The following is a 25,924-nucleotide window of genomic DNA, read 5'->3' as shown; positions in this document are numbered from 1 at the left end:
TTTTTACCCTCAATGCACGTCAATTATTTTTCTACCATGCATCATCCATAAGATGCACAAAGACACACGACTCCTTTTGAAGGTTTTTATTGCCACTTTCACATGTCATGATGAGTAATGACGACCAAGGCAATAAATCATAAGTACGCATCCAGTGACAGAGCCATGTGAAACCATGTTCTGGGGAAGGTAAACAAACGCTATTGACATGAGGCAACTTTAGTCATTCACTCCCAACAGCATTCATCAATAAACAGCAGCACATCCTCCCAAACAATAGCTGGAGTTGTCATAGATTCATCAAATTACACTGTTAGACAATCATCATATTTCACAGCCTGGTTGCCAGATTGGTTTCTGCATTGGCTATTGATAAAGGAGTAGGCAAACACAGATATGGCATCCCAGGCTACTTATTTCATAAACAGACAAATGAAACATTGAATAGCACTTGTGCGCATATCATTCGTTTTATACCGATGTACTTGTCATTCTTTTCACTACAAGTATGCATTTTAACCCATTTTTCATCCAATGTACACTACATCACAATTACCTACCTACAAATGGACTGTAGAGCGCTCTGTCAAGTCCTCCACAAAGTAAACACAGATACATGCTCTTCTCTCTTCAAAAAGGCTCAGTGTGTGAGGTGGTCAGTACAATGGTAACAGATACGTTCATCAATATGAGCTCTACACCGTTTCTCCCCGTTCTCCCAAAAATCACCTATAGTTTGTATGCAATCATAAGGAATATGGTAGATTCCCTCCAGCCAATGCATATGATCAGAAGAAAACCATATGGGAAAGGATGTCTCCTTATGGGTTGCCCTCTATAATTCAAGCATGTCGTGATGATTAGGTAAACATTAACAAGAGGGCACTGTGTCTGGGTAAAAAGCAGTACTGTAATATTGCTGCTACTCCTGTGATAACAGGAAATTGAAGACCATCATAGCCCTTAGGCGGTATTGAAGACCTACCATAAATCTCATATGACCAAACATTGAATATGTGCGATAGATCTGCATTATTATCCCAAATATGACTTGATTATTATTTATTTTTTTACTTTGGGAGATTATAGCCTACATTCATTCATAGTTTTGATAAAGACATTCTAGAAGTGCATGGTGTTCCTTGTCTCTTGGACAGTTTTCTGTTGTATTGTAGCGACAGAGGGAGGCGGTGCGTTCGGCGATGGAATCAAAGAAAAAAAATGCAGTGACGTGGACTCAAAACTGGCCCCAATTCAGAGTGTGCTGTTGTCGCGATGTTGGAGGGAGAGAACTGAAGATAAAAGGTAAAATTTTTACAGGCTGATTGACTCATAGCAATACCAGTGTTACAGAACATCAAGCATGTACAGTACCAGTCAAAAGTTTGGACACACCTACTCATTCAAGGGTTTTTCTTTATTTGTACTATTTTCTACATTGTAGTATAATAGTGAAGACATCAAAACTATGAAATAACACATATGGAATCATGTAGTAACCAAAAAAAATGTTAAATCAAAACATATTTTAGATTCTTCAAAGTAGCCACTCTTTGCCTTGATGGCAGCTTTGCACACTTTTGGCATTCTCTCAACCAGCTTCATGAGGTAGTCACCTGGAATGCTTTTCCAACAGTCTTGAAGGAGTTCACACATACGCTGAGCACTTGTTGGCTGCTTTTTCTTCACTCTGCAGTCCAACTCATCCCAAACCATCTCAATTGGGTTGAGGTCAGGTGATTGTGGATGCCAGGTCATCTGATGCAGCACCATCACTCTCCCTCTTTGTCAAATAGCCCTTACACAGCCTGGAGGTGTGTGGGTCACTGTCCTGTTGAAAAACAAATGATAGTCCCACTAAGCACAAACCAGATGGGATGGCATATCGCTGCAGAATGCAGTGGTAGCCATGCTGGTTAAGTGTGCCTTGAATTCTAAATATTTCACAGAGTGTCACCAGCACAGCACCCCCACACCTCTCGCTTCACGGTGGGAACCACACATGCGGAGGTCATCTGTCCTAGTCTGCATCTCACAAAGACAGAGTTTGGAACCAAAAATCGCAAATTTGGACACATCAGACCAAAGAACAGATTTTCACCGATCTAATGTACATTGCTTGTGTTTCTTGGCCAAAGCAAGTCTCCTCTTCTTATTAGTGTCCTTCAGTAGTAGTTTCTTTGCAGCAATTTGACCATGAAGGTCTGATTCTGTCTCTTCTGAACAGTTGATGGTGAGATGTGTCTGTTACTTGAACTCTGTGAAGCATTTATTTGGGCTGCAATCTGAGGTGTAGTTAATTGCCGATTTCTGAGGCTGGTAACTCTAATAAACTCATCCTCTGCAGCAGAGGTAACTCTGGGTCTTCCTTTCCTGTGGCGGTCCTCATGAGACAGTTTCATCATGGCGCTTGATGGTTTTTGCGACTGCACTTGAAGAAACTTTCGAAGTTCTTGAAATGTTCCGGATTGACTGACCGTCTTGCCTTAAAGTAATGATGGACTGTCATTTCTCTTTGCTTATTTGATCTGTTCTTGCAATAATATGAACTTGGTATTTTACCAAATAGGGCTATCTTCTGTATACCACCTCTACCTTGTCACAACAAAACTGATTGGCTCAAACACATTAAGAAGGAAAGAAATTCCACAAATTAAGAAGGCACACCTGTTAATTGAAATGCATTCCAGGTGACAACCTCATGAAGCTGGTTGAGAGAATGCCAAGAGTATGCAAAGCTGTCATCAAGGCAAAGGGTGGCTACTTTGAAGAATCTCAAATGTATTTTGATTTGTTTAAAACTTTTTTGGTTACTACATGATTCCATATGTGTTATTTCATAGTTTGTCTTCACTATTACTCTACAATGTAGAAAATAGTAAAAATAAAGAAAAACCCTGGAATAAGTAGGTTGTGTCCAAACTTTTGACTGGTAGGTTATATCAGTATGTCATAGACACACAAGAAAAAGGGCTAAAATAAGCTCATCACAGCCAGTTGTAACAAGTTACCTTGCAGGAGTGGAGAAGTCTCCCCAAAGATCAGTGCTGGGGTTGGATGATTGGACCACAGTGTTGGAGTTACTACTGTCCAGATCTAGCAAACAGCCTAGAGAGAGAAAAAGAGACCTTTTTGTGTGTTCAACTGTTCATTTGTGATTGCCAAAGCAAGTGAAATAAACAATGTTAACATATGTTTCCAATGCCAAAAAAGCCCCTTTGAATGGAGAAAGAAAGAATAAACAATCAAAGCTTTATTTAGCTATAGAGAAAAGTTTATCAAGGCTTTATTGAGAGTTTTAACTGCTGTACCGATCTCTGGGCCTCCTGTTTGAGGCACTGTGTTGTGATTGGAGAAGGTAGAGGAAGGAGGAGGAGCCATCTTTCCTTTTGGTGGCGGCGGTAGGAGACCGGACCCACCTGCCCCCTGTGAGCGTGGCTTATCCCTTTTTTTGCCTTGCTGGTAAAGAGAAAGGATGATAGAGAAAATATTGAAATTGGAACGCTTAAGGAATATTGGGTATTGGTGAAAGGTTAAATGGCCAATCCCAAACAGACCCCAGGGGCACAGGCTATGATTTTGTTATACAATTTCTATAAGAATGATCTAGTTTAATTGTTCCAGGTCTTTACCCCAATATTAAGGGTGATGGTTTGTCCTTCTTTAAATCCCAAGTCCAGCTTTGGTCCCAAAGCTGCCCCCTGAGGGTTTTTGCTGATCTCATTCTCTTGTTTCACCCACCTGTGAGACACACACAAAATCTATTTAATATGCACTGACACTGGAAAAACCAATGTCACATCAGTTGTTTTGGAAACGGCAATATCTGGAACAAGCGTACTCAATGACAGTTTTGGCTGCAGACAGACCACAGTCGGCGTGTTTGTTATTAGTGGGAAATGGTGAAGCACCAGTGTTTGAGTGCCTTAACAGTCACACTGTCCCTGGAGTGACCCCTTCCATCACTTACTTAAAGTGGTCCTGCAAAGACACGTTGAAGTCAAAAGAGTCCCCTCTGTCCCCGAATCCAACACCAATGAACGCACTGCGGCCTGAGAGAGTAGGTTGACATCGCTATATGAGTGCATAGGGATGGAGCTGACAGTCTATTGTGAATTAACATTTGAGGAGAGCTGACAAATTCGAATGCGATCCGAGACATGATGTTGACATGTAGTATTTTCATCAATCTAACCTGCTAAAGGAAGCTGACATAACACTATATGACCTGTGTAAAAGTCTGACAGCTGTGAATGCACAGGGAGGGGCTTTCACTCATATACACACCATTGCCATCCTGTATTCGCAGGACAAAGTAGCGACTGGAGTCGCTTACGGTTTCAACTGCGATGCCGGGATACTCTGTGACAGGGGCTTGGGCGAACAGCTCCCCTGCAGGATGGGAGGAGAAAACAACATAATAATAAACCACACAGATCAGCTGTATGAAGTTCATTTTACTGGCTACATCGAAAGGGCGCCTGATGAGCAATGCTGGGACAAAGGGGCAGCTGTGCAACACACACACACAGTTTCATGACTCTCTCACCTGAGACCTTGTCTTCCAGTTTGATGTAGGCCACTTTCCCCTTCGCCGTGATCCGCATGCGCCCTGACCAATCGGGCACATCCAGCTTCCAGTCTGCTGCCCTACAGTTAATACCCAGGTCAGAGGTAGGCAATAACAGAGCAAAACAGGAAGTATATCATAAGGTCAGTAAACAGTGCCTATTTAAACTGTTTTCAGACAGCTTTTGTAACAAATAGTACTGTGTAATATGGAGATAATTCTGAATTGACCCAATTGTCTTGTTCTTATAACGCCTGAAGGCTGAAGCAAGACTATTAGGAAGATCACAAACCCCAATTAATAGCATATCAGATCATCTACGGTCTTAGAGAATCTCAATTAAAACCATTTAGCCTACAGTTAACTGGGACACAGACATATAGGCCAGATGGAAAACAGTAGTCTGCTGAAACTACTTGTTATCCTCCCTGGCAGCTGGCACTGCTTGTTTCAGTTGCCCTTAATAGACAATGGTTTCATTATTTGAGCAATTCTGTAATAAAATGTTACTATCATAATAAGACTGTTGTAGAATAATTGCTAGCCTTGGCCAACGGATATAGGGCTATTTATCACCTATATACATTCACATAACATTTGCTGTCAATGCATTACACCAATACATTTTCTGGGTAAACTACGGTGATAAGCGACACAAGCAAATAGACATATCATGCCATTCACTGTCGATTCATCCGCACTGATAGTGCCAGTTTTGCGAGTGTAACATCAATATTGGCAATGGGGCAGAATAATTAATGACTCATAGGCCTACGCAAAACAAATATTAGACACACATCGACAGCGGTAAACATCCTCTAAGCAAACAGACAGATATAGACACACAATGCAGCACTATGACCACAGATAGAACCACCGGCACCGCGCTTTTAGTCCAACACCCCAAAAATGGGCCAACCCTTTGCATTTACCTGTATCCACGATTTGTAGCCCTCGGTGGTATGCGATAAACATTGATGTCGGGTTTAACGCACAGGATTGACTCATATTCGCCTTCGCTCGCCATTTATGTAAAATAAATTGATGATGTGTGTCGTATTTATCGGTCCTTTCGGTTTTTGCGAGTGGCCTACACTCTCACAAGCCACGAGACGGCGATGACGTGACGGGGATTCAAGAGCGGAGTTTGTGTTCCAGGATGCATTGACCCCGAGCACATCCCCCAACGTTATAAGGCAGCATACCCCTTCCAATAATCAGTGGTGGGAAAAGTACCCAATTGTCATAATTGAGTAAAAGTAGACACCACAAGTAAAAGTCACCCTCTAAGTAAAATATACTTAAGTATCAAAAGCACATGTAATTGCTCAAATATACTTAAGTATCAAAAGCTAAAGTATAAATTATTTCAAATTCCTTATATTAAGCAAACCAGATGGCACCATTTTCTTGTTTTTTTATTTATTTACGGATAGCCAGAGAAACACTCCAACATTTCGACATAATTTACAAATGAAGCATGTGTGTTTTGTGAGTCCACCAGATCAGAAGCAGTAGTGATGACCAGGGATGTTCTGTTGATAAGTGCATGATTTTGACATTTTTCCTGTCCAGCTAAGCATTCAAAATGTAACAAGAACTTTTTGGTGTCAAGGAAAATGTATGGAGTAAAAAGTACAATATTTTCTTAACAAATGTAGTGAAGTAAAAGTAGTCAAAAATATAAATTGTAAAGTAAAGTACAGATACCCCCCAAAAACGACTTAATAAGTGCTACTTGAAAGTATTTTTTCTTAAGTTCTTTACACCACTGCCAATATGCATAGATGTGTAAGCACCCCTAGATGGCATTTGTAACCAAGGCAAACAGATGTTTATGTAAACGTTTGAGACCCCAAAAATGCCTACCTTATGAGAAACAGGCAAGACTGCTCCCAATAATAATCCGTTAATTTGTGGAAAAACAAAGAGTCATTTGTTTCCCTCTCAATAAAGACACTGTTACTACATTGTTACATTTTTATTGACTACAATGTAGCCTGACATCCTCGTGTTTATTAAGTAGGGGGAGTGGTCTTTTAGTCAGGTGCGGATGCCAGACGGAAGCGGAAATTGTAGTTTTTTTTTGCAGATCTCTGAAAGCATCTCGAAGGTTCGTATTCCTTTGAAATAGACGCAGAATCATCTAAATAAATGTATGCTCAATGGAAGTATGTATTTTAAAGGTGTCAGTTGTCCATAGAAGTAGACCAAAGCTATATTTCCAAAGCTGTCGCCGTCAGCTAACTGGTTCGCTTGCTAAAGCTTGCTCTAAAAACAACATTCGACAGCCATGAAGACGCACTGACGTTTTTAGCTACGGCGGTCGCTGTCCATGGTGCTGAGTCGTGATGCTTTTAGTAGATGGATGTACATAACACAACTAGCGTTCGTGACAAGACGAAAATGGCCAAATAACATTCTAAATCGACAATAGCCTTCTCAGGTGCATAGCTAATCGGTAGCACTGCAGAGCCTGGATTTGTCGCCATAGCATTGGCATTGCGGAATGCTAGCTAGCTAGCCACAGAGCTAGCTTAGCTTTTTGCAAACATGAATGGTGTTGATTTGGTCGCAATCATGACGAGGTCTAGTTTCTAGGCTGCTTTCTGGCATTTACATTATAAAAACACAAACTATTTGTTGCCCAATGGCATGCCAATGTGAAGTAGCTTCTTCACTAGCCTAGCTATGTGATTGCTTTGCTCCCTTTTAGAATCATTTTTCCAGATCTGTGTGTGCTGGAACCCGATGTCGTCGTGGAGAGAGAGACTTAAAGAATGAGCATCCAATGAGACCAGATCGAAAGACAGACTCACGTCTTTGACATCCCCCACTATCCGTTTTATTTCAATAGGTAAGGAGATGTAGCTATCAGCAGCATGATTTGGGCTAAGTGCCAAGCAGCTTCTCCTGTTTTGATACCGGCCATTACAGGGCAAGACAGGAGCTTCATTAATATATGGATGAAAGCTCTGTCTGCTTCCGTTGACTGTGTGTGTGTGTGTGTGTGTGTGTGTGTGTGTGTGTGTGTGTGTGTGTGTGTGTGTGTGTACATGCTCTTACTAGTCTTTATACTGACTAGGTCCTTGGGGTTTGAGACACCCCATTAGGCGTCATGACGTCCTCTATGCTACGCCGACAATTGAAGAACCTCGTTCAAAACTTCTCTGAGGCTGAGGTCAAGGTAAGGGAGATGATTTACTTTACCCCATCCCCCATCTTGTCATTTACCCCTCTCCTTTCCCCTCTTTCCTTTTCCCTCCACTCTCACTTTTCCTTCTCTTCTGTCATCACTCACTCCTCCTGTTCTCTCCTTTGTTGCTCTCTGTCCTGCGTTCTCTGATTGTTCTCCTGATTTTTCTCATCTTCCTCGCACTCTCTGCCACGACATGCTTCCCTTCATCTTGACTATCCCTCTCTTTCTCCCCTCTTGATGTTGTAACCAGGGTGCGTCAATTTTACCTTGCAAGGGCTGGTGTGGGTTCATTATTTTGTGCCAGCCAATTAGTAGCACACCTAATTCAACTGATCACAGTCTTGGATCAAGGCTTTCATTTAGTAGAATCAAGCTAGTACTGCTTGGCTGGAGCAAAAGCCTGCATCCACACTGGCCCTTGCAGAGTAAGATTGGCCACATATGCTGTTCAGTTGACACTGTCAGCATTCCAAAATACCTTTGTAGTATCCTTCTAATATATGACACACCCTCTGTAGCAGAGCATGAGTCAGTTCTCCATCTCTTACCCCTATCTGAAACACCAGTGACTCTATCACCAGTATTTCCCCTACAATTATATACAGTAGTACAAGTTTGGTGCCAGAAGGCCTGGATGCTTTGGGAGCCTTTGTTCTCCATCTGGACAATAATCTGTATTAACACTGCTGTATGTCTGTCAGGTGAGGGAGGCCACCTCCAACGACCCATGGGGCCCCTCTAGCTCACAGATGGCCGACATCTCGGACCTCACCTACAATGTGGTGGCCTGCAATGAGATCATGACCATGCTGTGGAAACGCCTCAAAGACGACAAGAACTGGAGGCACATCTACAAGGTGAGGCCAAAGAGAAATAATCACGCATTTACAGTACCAGTCAAAGTTTGGACACACCTACTCATTCAAGGGTTTTTACTTATTTTTACTATTTTCTACATTGTAGAATAATAATGAAGACATCAAACTATGAAATGACACACATGGAATCATGTAGTAACCAAAAAAGTGTTAAACAATTCAAAATATATTTGAGATTTTTCAAAGTAGCCACCCTTTGCCTTGATGACAGCTTTGCACACTCTTGGCGTTCTCTCAACCAGCTTCACCTGGAATGCTTTTCCAACAGGCTTGAAGGAGTTCCCACATATGCTGAGCACTTGTTGGCTGCTTTTCGTTCACTCTGTGGTCCAACTCATCCCAAACCATCTCAACTGGGTTGAGGTCGGGTGATTGTGGAGGCCAGGTCATATGACGCAGCACTCCATCACTCTCCTTCTTGGTCAAATAGCCTTTACACAGCCTGTAGGTGTGTTGGGTCATTGGCCTGATGAAAAATAAATTATAGTCCCACTAAGCGCAAACCAGATGGGATGGCGTATCGCTGAAGAATGCTGTGGTAGCCATGCTGGTTAAGTGTGCCTTGAATTCTAAATAAATCACAGACAGAGTCACCAGCAAAGCACCCCCAAACCATCACACCACCTCCTCCATGCTTCACGGTGGGAACACACTTGTGGAGATCATCCGTTCTTGTACTCTGCTTTTCACAGAGACACGGCGGTTGGAACCGAAAATCTCAAATTTGGATTCATCAGACCAAAGGACAGATTAACACCGGTCTAATCTCCATTGTTGGTGTTTCTTGGAAAAAGCAAGTCTCTTCTTCGTATTGGTGTCCTTTTAGCAGTGGTTTCTTTGCAGCAATTCGACCATTAAGGCCTGATTCACAGTCTCTGAACAGTTGATGTTGAGATGTGTCTGTTACTTGAACTCTGTGAAGCATTTATTTGGGCTGCAATCTGAGGTGCGGTTAACTCTAATGAACTTATCCTCTGCAGCTTATCCTACCCAGAACTTATCCTACCCAGAGGAAACTCTGGGTCTTCTTTTCCTTCCTTTTTATTTTTGGTTATTCGGGTTCTTTGGTGGGTTTTCAAGTGCTTTGTAAAACTGTGGCCCATATATTTTATCTTTCTGTGAAAAGATGGTCTTTATATTATTTGACACTTTCTTCTTTGTTTTGTTTCTGTTGCCACAAATCAGATACAAATACATGTCCTCCACAGGATTTGTATTGACATGGGAAATATATACAGTATGCATGGTAATCTTTCTCAGTTTTTACAATCCGCTTGTAATTTCATAAAAACCCTCCCATCTTTGCAACACTATGGTGCCATCTTAACTTTTTATGTATTTATTTTTCTGTTGATGATCGCTCCATTCAGTGATTTAAGTCGCAGAGTGTTTTTAAGGAGCAGGGGACGCTCATCTGGATCCCCCATTTTTTGTTTTTCTCCCATCCCCCAACTGCAGTCATTGACTCATCTGGATCCCCCATTTTGTTTTTCTCCCATCCCCCAACTGCAGTCATTGACTCTGCTGGAGAACCTATTAAAGACGGGCTCAGACCGCGTTCTGAATACGATGAAAGACAACATCTACATTGTGAAAGCGCTAACAGAGTTCCGTTTCCAGGACAAGGATGGGAAAGATCAGGTACTAAAGCTTGCTAAATGCATGTTTGTCCCACCAACTCCTCTGATATGCAGGTTCCATCTCCAATGTACTCTTTTTGAAACCTCCCCACTTGAGAAATTCACTGTGAGATAATTTACTAATGAATAATTATTATTAGGATAACTCCAGCATAACTCCAGTGAAAGTGCTTTGTAGAACAGGAATAGGCTTAAACTGGTCTGGGAGACCAGTCCAATAAGTGAGTGAGGCTTGAGGTATCTGGCTCTACTAACATCTAAGCTAACACATTGCTTTTCCATGCATACACTGATCATTTGAGCTTCCCCTTACTAATTCTGCACAGTTACATTTAGGGAGCACCATGCTTCAGAAAGAGAGCTGCCTAGCAGTACTAATGATGCCTCCTCATGCTATTCTTCACAGGGGGTGAACGTGAGGGAGAAGGCCAAGGTAGTACTGGTTCTTATGGAGGACGACGAGAAACTAAAGGAAGAGCGAGAGTTTGCACTCAAGACCAGAGACAAGATCTCAAAGAACGCCACTGGTGAGCGTTACAGAGCACCCCCAACATTTGAGAGACTTCAATTGACCATTTCCCTTAAAACATTCTTGGAAAATCCCCACAGAACACAAAACTGAATTGACCCCAACCCTGCTTTACCATAATAATGTATCTCGTTATGCTATATCTTATTGTTCTCTTTCTACAGCCTCCTCGGACGACCCCAACGACCCCAAGGACCCCAACTACAAGCCAGTGTATGTCCCAGGAGCCACCGGGCTCCCCTCCCTAGCCAACATCCCATCTGTGGCTGATCTCGCCGCCAGCTTTGAGGCCAAGAAGCAAGAAAAACTGAGGCTAGAGGCCCAGAAAAAAGAGGAGGAACGAAGGGTTAGTATTACACCTTAATAGTCCGATTTCTCCCTTTATTTGGACTTTCAAAGGCACCTTTCAAAGGTAAATGATTGTACACTTAGGACATTTTGGATCATCTACCAAATAAATGTGTTTTTGGCATTTTGATTGACCAGTCTCTTATGTAATTGCAGTCCAAGATGACCAAGGAAGAGCTTGAATGGGAGGATGCCGCCAAAGCAGGAAAGCCTAAGGTTGCTGACGCCTTTGGCAGGGCAGATGAGCCATCAGAGGAGGATGCATGGGGCGCAGCAGCCAAAGCACCCGCTCCTGATCCTTGGGGGGGTGCGCCCAAAGCTCCATCCGAGGGTGCATGGGGTGGAACATCCAAAGCTCCATCCGAGGATGCATGGGGTGCACCATCTAATGCTACAACAGAAGAAGCAGATCCTTTTGCGGCGCCAGCCAGTGCCCCAATAGATGGTTCAGATCCTTTTGCGGCGCCAGCCAGTGCCCCAATAGATGGTTCAGATCCTTTTGCGGCGACAGCCAGTGCCCCAATAGATGGTTCAGATCCTTTTGCGGCGCCAGCCAGTGCCCCAATAGATGGTTCAGATCCTTTTGCGGCTCCAAAAGATGGTTCCGATCCATTTTCGGCACCATCTAAAGTTGAAGCTGATCCGTTTGGGGCACCAAAAGATGATCCGTTTTCAGCACCGTCCAATACACCAAAAGGTGGTTCTGATCCATTTGGGGCACCAAAAGATGATCCATTTTCAGCACCATCCAATACACCAAAAGTTGATTCTGATCCGTTTGGGGCACCAAAAGAGGATACATTTTTGGCACCATCCAATACACCAAAAGGTGGTTCTGATCCGTTTGGGGCACCAAAAGATGATCCATTTTCAGCACCATCCAATACACCAAAAGACGGTTCAGATCCCTTTGGGGCACCAAAAGACGATTCTGATCCTTTTGGGGGCCCATTGAATGTCCCAACGAAGGGTGCTGATCCTTTTATGGCACCATCCAGTCCAAAAACCGAGGTTTCAGACACGTGGGGTGCGCCATCCAATCCACTGTCCGAAAAGAAGGCTGATCCCTGGGGAGACGAGGGGACCACAGCTGCCTCTCCCCCCACAGATCCATTTGGCGATGGCTCGAAGGCTGATGATGACGCATGGGGACCAACAGGTAAGCAGTGATAGTTATAATCTTGTGACACCATCACATGTGCTCTTAATTCAGATTTGTGTCTCAATCCCTAGGTTAAATACATGATAGAAAATGTGTATACGGTCATTTTAAGATGTAGAGCACAATTTCCATATAACAATTTTTCATTGGAGTTCCCCTTTAAATCGCTTTAACCCCACCCCCTTTACACCAGCATCTACTCCGCCCACCGCCAGTGACCCTTGGGGTGCACCTGCAGCTCCCACCGACACAGCATCCACAGACGACCCCTGGGGAGATGGAAGGGCTTCCACCACTACAGACGCTATGAACTCTGACCCATGGGGAGATCCAAGTAATGGCACAGGTAATATAGTGTAGTATTGTATGCTTCCTCAAGGCTGTTGCCTCCAAGCTCTGAGGAAGGCGTCTGACACGCCGCAATGTAAGCCTGTCTGTTTGTCCTGGCAATAAACCTTAAACACCCTTGCATGCAGACATCTGAGTGCCCCTTCTTCTTTTTCTGGGATAGTCGACAACTGAAGTGCCCTGGGGTAAGATGTTTTTTTTTGGATTCCTAAGTCCCTTTGTTGAGCACCGTATTCCATTTTTCAGTCAAGCTGAGCCGAAGAGCGTCTGCGTACGCTAACAGATCCCAGTCATGTGTTTGTGTTAGCGTGCCCGTCTGTCTTCCCTCTGTGTCTGTGTCTCCGACACTATACTTAACACATCCTTGTCGTCATATATCTTCATGATATACAATCATGTTGTAATATCGTGATAATATTGTAATATTTCACAGGCCTAATTTTCCTCTCTCTCTCTACAGACAATGGAGCCACAGCGGACGAAGACAACAAATCGCCAGCTTCCTTCCATGGTGCCGGCTCTTCGCTCGTGGACATGGACTCACTCCTTTCCCCCAAACCCAAACAACCCCCCCTCGCAAAGTAACAAAGTAAGGACGGGTAAACGAAAGAGAGACCAGACCGTGAGAGAGATAGACAGAGAGAACCAGAGAGTGAATATGAGAAGTATATTTATCTGTTCATTTAAAGCAGTGTGTGTGATTCAGTGTTTTTACTAGGCCTTCCTCCCCCTATAGTGCATAACTGTTGTGTGGGTCAGCATCGGTAGTTGTAGCCATGCATAGATTTTAGAGATGTAACCGTTTCACTCCTCTCTCTGTTCTATACTCTCTCTTGGAATGCTCTGTACTGTATCTGTCCTCCCTCCCTTGCCCCATTTTGTTTTGCTTTTCTGTATTTCCTAGGTGTTTTACAAGGCCCAGGCATGGCTGGCCCTATGGGCAGAGTCACATCCATTGCTGGAGTGTCTCGTACCACAATCTCCCCAAACTCCAGCCTTTTTGTTTTCCACCCCTATGCCCTACGGTGTTACCCGCCTTTGGATCCCACGACCCCTTGCTGGGGCCTCCTTTATCCCATCTATCATCCCGTTCCCTGGGAATGCCTCATCCTGGCCTGGCAATGCCTGCAATGGGACCTCAGATGGCATGCCCCTGTTTTGGAGCTGGGATGGTACAACCCAATTGTCTGGGTTGGGTTCCTCAGGCAGGACACCCTGCAGTGGCCCACTTGGGAGCTTCCACTCCTCAAATGGGAGGGTGGTCCCTTTGCAGTGACACACGGTTTTAGACACCAGAATGGGAGATCCTCCCCAACGGAACAACAATCCTTTCCTTTTTTTGAAAAGCTACAACCTGTCCAGCTCACCTTCCTCAACCCCAATATCTACAGTGGTTAATATAATGTACATGTCCAATGTAAGTGTATGCAATAATATGTAAGAAATGGAAACAAGACAAAATATAAGTATCTCAAAATAGTTTTTCCCAAGGAAAAACATTCCATTTTGGTTGATTCGATGTTCATTTCGGTTCTTCTGGGAGTGGGAAGCTGAGATCGGGCCGTAGGAGTTAGTTCCATTTAGTCCTTGTGTGATTTTGTTCTTGTGCTGTTATTTTTCAATTAGACTGGTTATTATCAATGCTCACCTTCTCTATGCTTGACTCATAAGGCTCTGAGATAGGTGGATGGAGGGTTAAGAAGACCTGATTGAATCATTACAGGAGTGTACAATGGAACATGTACACAAAAAGAACAGGATGGCAGTAGAGCCGCTATCAGGTGTGTGTGTGTGTGTGTGTGTGTGTGTGTGTGTGTGAGAGAGAGAGAGAGAGCGAGCATGTTTTGTGTGAAAATGAGGTGAGATCCTTGAGCAAAAGTAACCATAGCACAACAGTAACTTTTTTGTGATTTAAAAAAAAGTACATATTGTATCTATTTATTCATTTACTTATTAGCCTATTTATTAATGAAATTATTTGTTTGTTTCTTGAACACTTGGCCTCCAACAGATACTTTCAAAACAAACTAGAGCCATATTCAAATTCATTCATCTCACATTACTGACAGCAAGCATCAAAGTTGTCATTGTCCAGTGGGTTTCTTGAGTTGAACAGTGACTTTGGTTGGAAACGGGTCATATCCAATTGGATAGAACCCTAATCATCCACATTATCAGCCAATAACCAACAGTGGCTTTATTTCCGTTTTGTCATTTTATACACATAAGTCTACTTATTTAGTTATGTTTGGGAACAAACACATTGTATACAATTGAAAGCTGAATTTGTCATATCCTTTTTTTCTGTCCTGCGTATGTTGTTGAAAACTGTATCTCAGTCAGTTGAAAGTCTTTATGTCAAATATTTGTATGACAGGACAACGTTCCATGCATACGGTATTGTTATGTTTATCTATTCAGTGCGTTTTCATCCTAAGGCCTATGAATCCTACGGGATGCTTGTCATTCTGTGTTTTGCATTTCCTCTTGGGCCTCAAACAAAACAGTTGAAATAGAACAAGACAGTTTACAAAATGTGAAGCGAAATGAAAAATTGTATCTGAATCGTAGCGCAAAAGGATTAGTATTGTTACGATAATACATTTTATCGCAGCTACTATTATAATTTAATTTGTATGATATACTTTTTTATTTATGTCAAGGCTGTGGTGTAAACTGTGACAGTACACATTTGAGAAATAAAGTTATTCAATACTTGAGATCTCAGATCTGACTATGGTATGGGCAAATTCTCTCTTTGTTGACATTTCTTGTTTTGAGGTGTCCATCAATGCCTGTTATCTCTTTTGATTGAGGTGTATGGCCTATGCTCAAGCCACATTTGTCACAATCAACATCAGTGATTGGCACCTATTACAAATGGCCACATCAGGGCTGGGGAAACATCTGTCACTACAGTCACTCCAGTACAGCGTTGTATCTCCGTTGTTTAGTTTGCACATACATGCATGCGCGCCACAATACTAAAGCCCAATTTCAATTATTTTCACTCAGTCGCTCACATCACTCTTTCAGCTCCTCTCCAAAATCGTGATGATTCAAAGTCATTTGTGGACACCATTTGAGGAACAGCTGTTTGAAGGGGAGTGATCTAAACGGAGTAGAGATTGCTGGGTCGAAGGGAGATTGGGTGGATCAGTGTTGATGAGTGTGCTACATAACTTGAACACTCCAAACGACGGGATGAACGTGAGGGGCTGAGCGGTGCGCATACTGTACATTCTCTAATTCCGCTCCTCATTCAGAGTATGGCATGACCTTTGGGAAGCTGGGCGGTGACTCGTCATCCGGGTCAAGATGGGGATTCCCCGGAGGCAAACAGACACACAGTATAGAACAACACGTGACCCTTAATCATTATGTAGTGAACTACAAAGTAGGATCATGGATTTGCTTAAAGTGGAGTGTAAGAAATGGTGGGAGAGAGAGCGAGAGAATGTGACGATGGATGATAGATGTATATAGGGAGCAAAGGGAGAGGAAGTAACAGATGGGTTTGTGAGGATTAAGTGAAATCTGGGTGGGTTTGCGATATAAACTCACCCAAGAAAGGCAGAAGCGTGAGGAAGAGAGGGAGAGAGTGAGAAAAGGTGAAGAAAGTTAATCTGGTAGAGAGGACAGAGGGTAGAGGGTCGATGTCTCTGAAGGCCTTATATGGTATGTTTTTTTTGCTTCAGTTTCATTTTTTTTTAGCTTCATTCACGAACATCCGTTCAGTAACTTTCATGCATGTATTGTACAACCGTATGGGTGGACGAGGACTCAATGGAAAGCCCGGTGATATGCAGCACAGAGAAAATACAACTGGTATGGCCATTTGAACTCAAATCTAGGCACAGCTATTACAGGAAATGAAACTGCGTGTGTGATTGTGTGGCTGTGTCATATTTAATCATATTGCTGGACAATTGGGATAGGAGCTTTTCTTTGGTTTACGCATTAAATTGATGCGGTTCCTAGACTGCTGCAAATATTTTCCGGTTTCGAGTCAAGTATAAAAACGTTTTTTTTTGCCGGAGTATCTGGAGTTAATATGTATGAGACTCTTAGGAAGGAGATATTGATTGACAGTTTGCAACAAACGTTTTGTTGGAACGCTTACCGATTTGGAAAATTTAAGAGCTTGTAATTTAATACTTTTGGGGGAAATGTACAATGTTTGAAGGATATTCTAATTGTTGAAATATTTTGGTGTCATGATGGGATAAATGAAATACCCGAGTCTGATTAACTCCTGGTTTTACTGTAATGAGGAATAATCGCTGTCATTATTTTGTGGCGCAATTGACAAACCAATCTGTCAACAATACAGCTTTACTCTCTTTGGAAAAAGGGTTCCAAAAAGGTTATTTGGCTGTCTTTTTATTACATTTTTACATGTAGCATATGCTCTTGTCCGGGGTCCTACATGGAACCCAAAATGGGTTCAACGGGTTCTCCTATGGGGACAGCCGAATAACCATATTAGGTTATAGATGGCACCTTTTTTCAAATAGTGTATAGTGGTAAAGTATGCAGATGGACTGATGTCGCCAGATTAAATAAAAATACACAAACATCTGTCATTCTGCTATCTTTGTCAGATTGCTATTTTACATAAAGACCATATCAACACAGATGGATTAATATTTCAATGATTATTCCCTAAAGCAAGGTTCGCGTACGGAATTTGTCCCCACAAGTTTTCTGAGCAACAACAAAAAAATAAACGCTTTTTGTTTCATTGTAGAATATTAAATACAGTAAAAACACCAGGAAATAAGACCCAAGTGATTTTAATATAAGAAATCTGTTCCCAAGTATTCCCACGCATAATAAAGAAAAATGTGATGGTAAGCAAGGTTAAAGTGATTGATTAATGCAGTATTATACTGTATCTGTTTGGTCTTTTTGCGGTCAATTTGCAGTCTACAAATGATTTGTAATTGTGTTCCGACCATCGGCTCAAGAACAAATCGGCCCGCGGCTGAGTCTAGTTGATGATCCCTGCTCTAAAGTATCCAATAATCATTCAAAGGGTCAAGACAGACCTCAGAAGTGCGTTCAGTTCGCTTGAACGTTTGCTACGTTGCTGAACGGTTTGTTCAGAACAACACGTTTCCCCAAAACGTTCTTGAACAGAGTTTGAGGTATGTTTGCTCCTGTTTGGTGGGTGTGGCGAGGTGTGGCTTGAAGCAATGTGTGACGTATTTAAAGGGCGTTCCCCATCTCCCAACCCCTCCTTGTTTTTCAACTGGTCGTTCAGTACCTTTTCTGTTCAATTGAACGTTCCAGAACGTAAATCGTACTGAACGCAGCCCAGACCAGTACACTAAACCATCCGCATAGTATGTGTGATGATGCAGGAGATTGTGACAATGATAAAGATTGTGATGACAGGATATGATGACAATTATGATGATGATGATGATAGGATGACGATTGTGTGGATGATTGTGATGATGAAAAAGATTGTTGTGACGATGAAATGATGATGATGATGATTGTCATCGATTATGATAATGGTCTGTTTACGTAATCCACATAGTCCAATGTATATACAATATGTAATCTCAAATTTTGACTATATGGATTACATTGTTGTCTAAGCCTATTGCCATGTGATATGAAATGTTCCTACATAAAGATGACATCAAGACCGGTGCTTTCTGTAGATTGTTTCCCCTTAATTACTCCTCCCGATACTAATCCAAATGATTTGTCTTGCTCTATAGGTGGTTGGACAGACGTTACGAGCGTGGGATTAAACAGATGGATTTAGTACAGGGAGATTAACACAGATTAATGAGGATTACGGGTCAACAGAGAGGTAGACTAATCATTATATCAAATCACAATCTTCCTAAGAAAGCCGAGATGCACGGGAAGAACAGAATGTTTCCTGAGAAAAAGAAAGGAGACGGGAGAAAATAATTAGTGGTTGTATAAAACGTGGTAAAAATGTAAATGTTTATTTTCCAGGACACAGCTGTACACCAGCGAACACATGACAAATCCATGTCAAACACTGGAAATATGGGATGTAGCATATGGATGTCAAATGTAAGAAACTAATTTATATTACTTTTTTCTTCCCAAATCGAAAGCTCAAAAGCTCTCTGACTGATTGCCTCAGTTCAATGACCGCTTTGATTTGCAAATGATCATCACAAGTTGTTATTGCGGGACCACAGCTGGATCAGCGTGTAAAGGGTGGAGGAATATCGAAAGGACTAATTGAAGAAGGTGACAGAGGCTAGCTAGCCCTCATCCATCTGGCTCGGCGAATAAATCCTCCGCTCTATTGCCCTCTTCTTCTACTTCTTCCATCCCATCATTTTCTCACAGTTTCCTAATCCCACTCTGCCATACCATCCCTTTGTCAATCCCCCTTTCTCTACTCTATATCGCTCCATTCCATCCCCCACAGTTCCCCCCCCTCATCGTTGTCACTGCCCTCACTCTAGCTGATCTGTCATCCCTGTACCCGTCCTCTAACCAGCCTCATCACCCTGTTTCACCACCATTCGTCTCAAGCTCCTCTCGAGACACCCCGTCTCTCCCCGACCTCTCTCCCACCTCTGTCTCTCCATCGGAGGGCCACTATTTCTCTTAGCAGTGGCCCTCGCCCCACACCCATAAGCCACCATGCTGGAGAACATGTCACGATGCAACCGCTCCCTGCTCTCCCTGTCCCTGACCTCACTGGCCCTGGCACTGTCCATCCTGGCCTTCTGCACCTCGTACTGGTGCGAGGGGACCCACAAAGTTGCCAAGCCCCTCTGCCTCTCCCCGGTCAAGTTGAAGAACTGCGGCCAGAACGACAGCCAGCCCTACACCACAGGTAGGGAAATAATTCACCTGCGCAAGAATGAATGTGGAGCCCGGTACATAAATAATGATTTGTTTCCCTCGCTCTGTACTTGTGGACTCACCCACGTTGAACCAACCCCTGAACATGAATCCTGACACTGAGAATTGTTGCTTTTTACAGAAGGCACACAGAGGTCTGTTGACAAAGTCCAATGTATGTAATCTCAAACTTTGTTGAATATCTGGATTACATTGTTGTCTAAGCCTATTGCCATGGAACATGCCATTTTCAACATAAGGTAGATTACGTAAAAAAACAGCTGTAGATTGTTGCCCCTTCATTCCGTTGACACTAGGGAGCGGTTTATGGACTCATGGGCACTTTTGACCTCTGTCCCTGAAGAATATTAAATGATGGTCTTGAAATGCCTTTGAGAAACATGGTTTGAAGATGTGTTTCTGGAGTTTATTGTAGAAAAAAATGACAGTAGTACGGTGTGTAGACTAGACGCATATATTTCGCCTAAAACTGTCCAACCGTTCCTGTCCCAATGACCCTCTTACCCTCTCTTTTTCTCAGAGAGTCCCACTCTGGACCCTAAGAAGCCGTCAAACAACATCACCTTGTCGCCCCTGGAAAAGGAAGAGGAGGCGAGGCTTCAGAAAAAGGCCCTCGCCAACGCAGTGCACTACATCTGGGAGACGGGCGAGGACAAGTACATGCTGCGCTACTTCCACACAGGTTTCTGGTTGTCCTGCGAGGCACACAACGAGGGTGAGCATTGGGTCTTTATCCAGGCCATTGTTTGAGTATGCTTTACCTTTATAGAAAGGGGGGTTAAGTAGCCTTCATCCCTTCATCCCAGCCTGGTTCTTGCACTGTAAGATCCAATCTCCTCAATGAATGTACTTGCTATGACTGTGATATGTGGTTGTCTCACCTAGCTATAATGAATGAATGCACTAAGTAAGTCGCTCTGGATAAGAGCATCTCCTAAATGACTAAAATGTAAAATAAATCTCTAGCCTTAGCCAGTAATTGCTTGACACGGAGAACTTAATTGGAAAGTGAATAAAACAGGAGACAGCTCTTGTTTTAGGCTGTTGATCTACAGAACCTTGATTGAGTAAAGTCTTACAATAGAGTCGGACCTAGGACGTTGCCTTGTGGAACCCCAATAATGACTGGACACTAGTTATTAGAATGCACTATAATGTTGATATATCTATCAGCAATTGCCATTGTGTCTTTGAATGTGGCTGTGTTGCTGTTCCACTGTCAATCTATCTCTGCAAGACTGGTTGCTTTAACACCATACGCATTCACTGATCTGGGATAGTCCCTAATCAACCAAGGCTATTTAGAAGTAAATTATCACAAGCGGGTGCTCTGTTAATAATTGAATAATCTTTAATGTTGGCAATGTAAGCTCTAGTCAGTGAAGTAAAACTCAAAGGAATGTCTTTCCATGTCGCCTTAGGACTAATTAGCAAAATCACTGTAGAGATTGGGAGAGTTAGAGCTTTTGTCTTGACCCTAGATAGAGAACATCTGGTGGATTTCTCCCTCTCAATGTGGCTTATTCTACTACAGAAAGTGTCCCCTTCCGATTACCCATGCCAATTGGAGCACTATTTTAAGATCTCACAACAGACACTCAAGGGATCTAAATTAAATCAGTATGTCAATCTCCTTGACAAGGCCCTAAAAGATACAGTACGAGTGAATAAAATGACTTAAGTTATATTTGTTGCTAATCACATTGTATTTGTCTTACAGAGGAGAAATGCCGGAGCTTCATTGAATTGACTCCAGGAGAGACACAAGGTTTGTGCTCATTGAAAGTAGATATAGGCGAAGCTATTACGTCACCATTAAATTGCGGGTTGTCAAGTCAAATAAGCACTGTATGCCAACTTTTTCTCGCTCTACCTCTCTCCAATCTTCATTTTCTCTCGTTCTCTCTTTCTATCGCTCTCTTCTCTTCCTCAATCTATTTCTCACTCACTCACTCACTCACTCACTCACTCACAGGGGTGCTGTGGCTGTCAGTAGTGTCAGAGTTCGCGTACATAGGCCTGTTGGCCATGGGCTTTCTCCTCATGTGGGTGGAGGTGCTGTGTCTCTGTGCCCGTAAGGAGATGTACGCTCTCAAGATCAACGCCTTTGCCGCAATATGCACTGTCCTTTCAGGTGAGACAGCCACGACGAGCAGAACTGTGTCTTATCACCAAAATGATCTATAGCAAGGCTTTTGAGCATTCTGTAAAAATATTCACAAGGTAAAGCATTGATTATTCGATGTTGGTCAAATAAATTAAGAGATCGTCCACAAATAAATCACCCTTTCTCTCTTTCTCACTCTTCATCCCCCTTTCTCTTTCTCTCAGGTCTGATGGGGATGGTGGCTCATATGATGTACACCACAGTGTTCCAGATGACTGTGAGCATTGGGCCAAAAGATTGGAGACCACAGACCTGGGACTACGGCTGGTCATTTGTGTAAGTATTCCCTTAGGCATAGTTCACCCAAATTACAAAATAGCTTATTTTGTTCCCTTACCCTGAAAGCAGTCTTTGGACATGAAGATGCAGGATTGGACTACAATGCACTACAATCCAGGATTGGTTTGTTTACCTAGGCACTGTCTCCAACCGTTGGCTTAAGCATTTTCTAACCACAGTCCAATTGAAAACCGTGGAGTCCGGAATTATTGGATCCCTTCATAAACCCTGTCTAAAATAATTAATACAATACAATACTGAGCTATATTGTATGCTATTTATTTATTTTTTTAAATAATTGTATTATTTATACTAATACAATTTCTCAGAGAAAGAGATTTTGTTTATCAACTACTACAAATCTCAAAAAGATAGGGGTCCAAATCCACAAAGAAATGGTTCATTGACCACAAAATCTATATTTTCCAATGGCCATCTCAGTCTCAGGATTTGAACCCCATTGAAAACCTATGGATTGAATTGAAGAGGGAAGTCCATAAGAGCAGAATAAGGATATCAAGGATCTGGAAATATACCTGTATGGAGGAATGGTTTAACATCCCTCCCAATGTGTTCTCCAATTTCATAAAACATTTGAGAAAAAGGCCCAGTGACCTTATCCACGCAAGGGGAGGGTACTGGAGCATTGAAAACAAGGGATCCAATAATATATATATATTTTTTGTATTACTTCTTAGACAAAATAAAAAAATTCTGAGCAACTGTATTAGTATAAAACAATATAATAAAAAAAAGTGAGCATACAATACAGCACAGTATTTGTATTGTTTATTTTATACTGTGTTTTTTGCTTATCTTTATCAAGGGATGCATTAATTCTGGAGCCCTCAGTATTTAACCGATATCAGCATATTTTAAACTTCTAGGCCATATTTACAACTTATTCATAGCCAATGACCACCACGGCCCTACCATCCTTTCTCTCTCTTACCCTCAGTCTGGCCTGGATCTCCTTCAGCTGCTGCATGGCGGCGGCTGTCTTCACCCTCAACTCCTACACCAAGACGCTGATAGAGATGAAGCACCGCACCCGCGTTCGTCTGGAGGAGGCCCGGGCGGCCATCCAGGCACCCTCGTACGACGAGGTGTTGCAGGCGGCCGGGGGCGTCTGCTCAGTCAGCAGCCTGCTCCAGCACTGCAAGCAGGGGGCGTTGATCGACCCCGATCCGGGGGTTCCAGATCACAGAGGGCTGGTGATGATGGCTGGTGGCTGTGGGACAAAGGGGTGTGAGGACTGCGAGAGAGAGATGGATGAGATTGAGGATGCCCTGGATAGGGAAGAGAGGGAGGAGATGGAGGGAGAGGACTGTGAGAGGTGCTGAGGGAAGGGAGGAGGAGAGGTTAAAAAGAGCTTCTAGCCACCTGAAACTTATTTTGGTCTTTTTTATTTTTTACATGTTTTGGATTGAACTGTGAAATGGACTGTGCTTGATTTCAGTACCTCAACCCATAAATGAAATCTGAGTAGATAAAGCTCTGTAAAACCCCACACAGAGATTGACATGTATTGTCTGGGTAGAGATCAATAGAGACAATCGCTAAGAAATGCCTGGCATTGGCCACATTTAACATATATATATATATATATATAATTTTTATTGTATTGATGGTAACCCTGTTATTACTATCCTGATATTGATAGTAACTGTGGTGACATTGTGAATATAAGTGGTTAAAAAAGTGAAACTGTCTCATGTCAATGACTTAGTATTGGGATTTTCTCTGAGTCTCTGTTGTCATGCCAGTTGTAATTAAACTGGATGAATCCGAGGCATTGTCGGTTGGGACGACTGTCTCTATCACCGGTTGATGTCCAGAAAGAGATGACGTGATCTTGTAGTTAAACAGACAGTGATGCAAAGATTACATAAAAATACAGGGAGCTTTGGAAGTTAAAACAGATGCTTGACAGAAGATTATGTCAATAATCTCCCCAGTCAGAAGAACAAGGGCAAAGAGAGAGAGAGAGAGGGGGGCTAGGGAAGGATGGATTGATGTGTGTGTGACAGTCATCTCTATAAGTCTGTAGGGATATTCTCATATATATATACACACACACACAAAATGACACCCTCTTCAATTGGTGGATTTGGCTATTTCAGTCCCACCCGTTGCTGACAGGTGTGTAAAATCGAGCACACAGCCATGCAATCTCCATATTCAAACATTGGCAGTAGAACGGCCTTACTGAAGAGCTCAGTGACTTTCAACATGGCACCGTCATAGGATGCCACCTTTCCAACGAGTCAGTTCGTCAAATTTCTGCCCTGCTTGAGCCGCCCCAGTCAAATGTAAGTGGTGTTTTTGTGAAGTGGAAACATCTAGGAGCACCAGTGGTAGGCCGCACAAGTTCACAGAACGGGACCGGCGAGTGTTGAAGCGCGTATAAAATCCTCTGTCCTCAGTTTCAACACTCACTACCGAGTTCCAAACTGCCTCTGGAAGTAACGTCAGCACAATAACTGTTCGTCAGGAGCTTCATGAAATGGGTTTCCATGGCTGAGCAGCTGCACACAAGTCTCAGATCACCATGCGCTATGCCAAGCGTTGGCTGGTGTGGTGTAAAGCTTGCCGCCATTGGACTCTGGAGCAAAGGAAAAGCGTTCTCTGGAGTGATGAATCACACTTCACCACCTGGCAGTCCGATCGGACGAATCTGGGTTTGAACGCTAGCTGCCCCAATGCAGAATGCCAACTGTACAGTTTGGTGGAGGAGGAATAATGGTCTGCGGCTGTTTTTCATGGTTCGAGCTTGGCTCCTTAGTTCCAGTGAAGGAAAATCTTAATGCTACAGCACACAATGACATTCTAGATGATTCTGTGCTTCCAACTTTGTGGAAAAAATTTGGGGAAGGCCCTTTCCTGTTTCAGCATGACAATGCCCCCGTGCACAAAGCGAGGTCCATACAGAAATGGTTTGTCAAGATCAGTGTAGAAGAACTTGACTAGCCTGCACAGAGCCCTGACCTCAGCCCCATCAACACCTTTAGGATGAATGCGAGCCAGGCCTAATCGCCCAACATCAGTGCCCGACCTCACTAATGCTCTTGTGGCTGAATGGACGCAAGTCCACGCAGCAATATTACAACATCTAGTGGGAAGCCTTCCTAGAAGAGGCTGTTATAGCAGCAAAGGGGGGACCAACTCCATATTAATGCCCATGATTTTACAATGAGATGTTCTTTTTTTTAATAATATGTTTATTATTTTCCAATAAAAAAGAAGACAAGAGAAACAAACATTGACAATCATTGTAGTGTTGAACGGGATAGCAAATTTAGAGGACAAAGGTAGGTCGATTTCCCTGGGCACCGAAGACGTGGGCAGCCCCCCGCACCTCTCTGATTCACAGGGGTAGACAGATTTCAGTTGAATACATTCAGTTGGACAACTGACTAGTTATTCCCCTTTCCTTTCCCTAGGTACAGTCTCCATTTTCCAAAATTGCAATACGAGCCTTTTGGCTAATAGAGTACAAAGAGAGACAGCCTTCCCTTCCTGGTTATTCCCATCAACTGTACCAAACAGACTGATCAATGGGTCTGGGGCTAGAACTCTATCAAAGGCTTTAGATAAGTCATCAAAAATGAGATCCCAGTAAGCATGTAACTTAGGACATGTCCAAAATAAGTGGGTCAATGTCCCCTCATCCTGCTTGCACCTCTCACACAGTGGTGTGGTGTCTGGGAATATTTGATGCAGTTTTGAGTAATGCAACCTGTATATCACCTTAAGCTGAACAAGGAATGAGAAGTTCAATGAGCAGGTGTCCACATACTTTGGTCATGTAGTGTATGTAGTAAATGACAGAGAATGTAAATAAAAAAAGAGGATTGGAATTATGCAACATTAGCCTATATGATCAGTAATGTAAGTAGTATGACAATACTGTATGGAATGTATTTGGCAA

The 25,924-nt window shown here is 42.8% G+C and overlaps 3 protein-coding genes across 11 annotated transcripts; 2 read left to right on the top strand and 1 right to left on the bottom strand.

Annotated features, from left to right (window-relative positions):
- Positions 1 to 71: 71 nt before the first annotated feature.
- Positions 72 to 6,571, bottom strand: LOC115176190 (adaptin ear-binding coat-associated protein 1). Of its 3 annotated transcripts, none has more exons than XM_029736063.1 (8): positions 6,440 to 6,571; positions 4,550 to 4,650; positions 4,288 to 4,392; positions 3,971 to 4,052; positions 3,633 to 3,741; positions 3,312 to 3,459; positions 3,012 to 3,108; positions 72 to 1,292 (listed from the first exon to the last, which is right to left on the bottom strand). In XM_029736063.1, exons 2-8 carry the CDS (start codon positions 4,605 to 4,607, stop codon positions 1,238 to 1,240), a joined length of 654 nt encoding a protein of 217 aa, XP_029591923.1. In that variant the 5' UTR covers positions 4,608 to 4,650; positions 6,440 to 6,571; the 3' UTR covers positions 72 to 1,237. The 3 variants fall into 3 exon arrangements, with proteins under 3 accessions (XP_029591923.1, XP_029591921.1, XP_029591922.1); XM_029736061.1 differs by lacking the exon at positions 6,440 to 6,571 and adding an exon at positions 5,503 to 5,740; XM_029736062.1 differs by lacking the exon at positions 6,440 to 6,571 and adding an exon at positions 5,503 to 5,740 and having other exon boundaries at positions 72 to 1,264.
- Positions 6,572 to 6,593: 22 nt separating this feature from the next.
- epn1b (epsin 1b) lies at positions 6,594 to 15,420 on the top strand. 5 transcript variants are annotated; one of them, XR_003872167.1, is made up of 11 exons: positions 6,594 to 6,683; positions 7,287 to 7,427; positions 7,656 to 7,757; positions 8,471 to 8,626; positions 10,160 to 10,288; positions 10,694 to 10,814; positions 10,981 to 11,162; positions 11,321 to 12,323; positions 12,520 to 12,672; positions 13,135 to 13,326; positions 13,579 to 15,420. XR_003872167.1 is itself a non-coding variant. In XM_029736015.1 (11 exons), exons 3-10 carry the CDS (start codon positions 7,689 to 7,691, stop codon positions 13,257 to 13,259), a joined length of 1,938 nt encoding a protein of 645 aa, XP_029591875.1. In that variant the 5' UTR covers positions 6,594 to 6,683; positions 7,287 to 7,427; positions 7,656 to 7,688; the 3' UTR covers positions 13,260 to 13,263; positions 13,579 to 15,420. The 5 variants fall into 5 exon arrangements, 4 of the variants coding, with proteins under 4 accessions (XP_029591875.1, XP_029591876.1, XP_029591873.1 ...); XM_029736015.1 differs by having other exon boundaries at positions 13,135 to 13,263; XM_029736016.1 differs by lacking the exon at positions 13,579 to 15,420 and adding an exon at positions 12,838 to 12,859 and having other exon boundaries at positions 13,135 to 13,216.
- A 635-nt stretch (positions 15,421 to 16,055) lies between these two features.
- On the top strand, positions 16,056 to 23,700 carry LOC115176182 (germ cell-specific gene 1-like protein). 3 transcript variants are annotated; one of them, XM_029736046.1, is made up of 7 exons: positions 16,056 to 16,352; positions 18,782 to 19,518; positions 20,068 to 20,262; positions 21,268 to 21,315; positions 21,523 to 21,681; positions 21,879 to 21,990; positions 22,952 to 23,700. In XM_029736046.1, exons 2-7 carry the CDS (start codon positions 19,323 to 19,325, stop codon positions 23,334 to 23,336), a joined length of 1,095 nt encoding a protein of 364 aa, XP_029591906.1. In that variant the 5' UTR covers positions 16,056 to 16,352; positions 18,782 to 19,322; the 3' UTR covers positions 23,337 to 23,700. The 3 variants fall into 3 exon arrangements, with proteins under 3 accessions (XP_029591906.1, XP_029591904.1, XP_029591905.1); XM_029736044.1 differs by having other exon boundaries at positions 16,056 to 16,502; XM_029736045.1 differs by having other exon boundaries at positions 16,056 to 16,502; positions 18,657 to 19,518.
- The last annotated feature ends 2,224 nt before the right edge of the window (positions 23,701 to 25,924 follow it).

The sequence above is a fragment of the Salmo trutta genome, chromosome 36 (genome assembly GCF_901001165.1).
Source record: "Salmo trutta chromosome 36, fSalTru1.1, whole genome shotgun sequence".
Lineage (NCBI taxonomy): Eukaryota > Metazoa > Chordata > Actinopteri > Salmoniformes > Salmonidae > Salmo > Salmo trutta.
The sequence above is the reverse complement of the archived record's forward strand: the minus strand, read 5'-3'. Positions and strand labels throughout refer to the sequence as shown.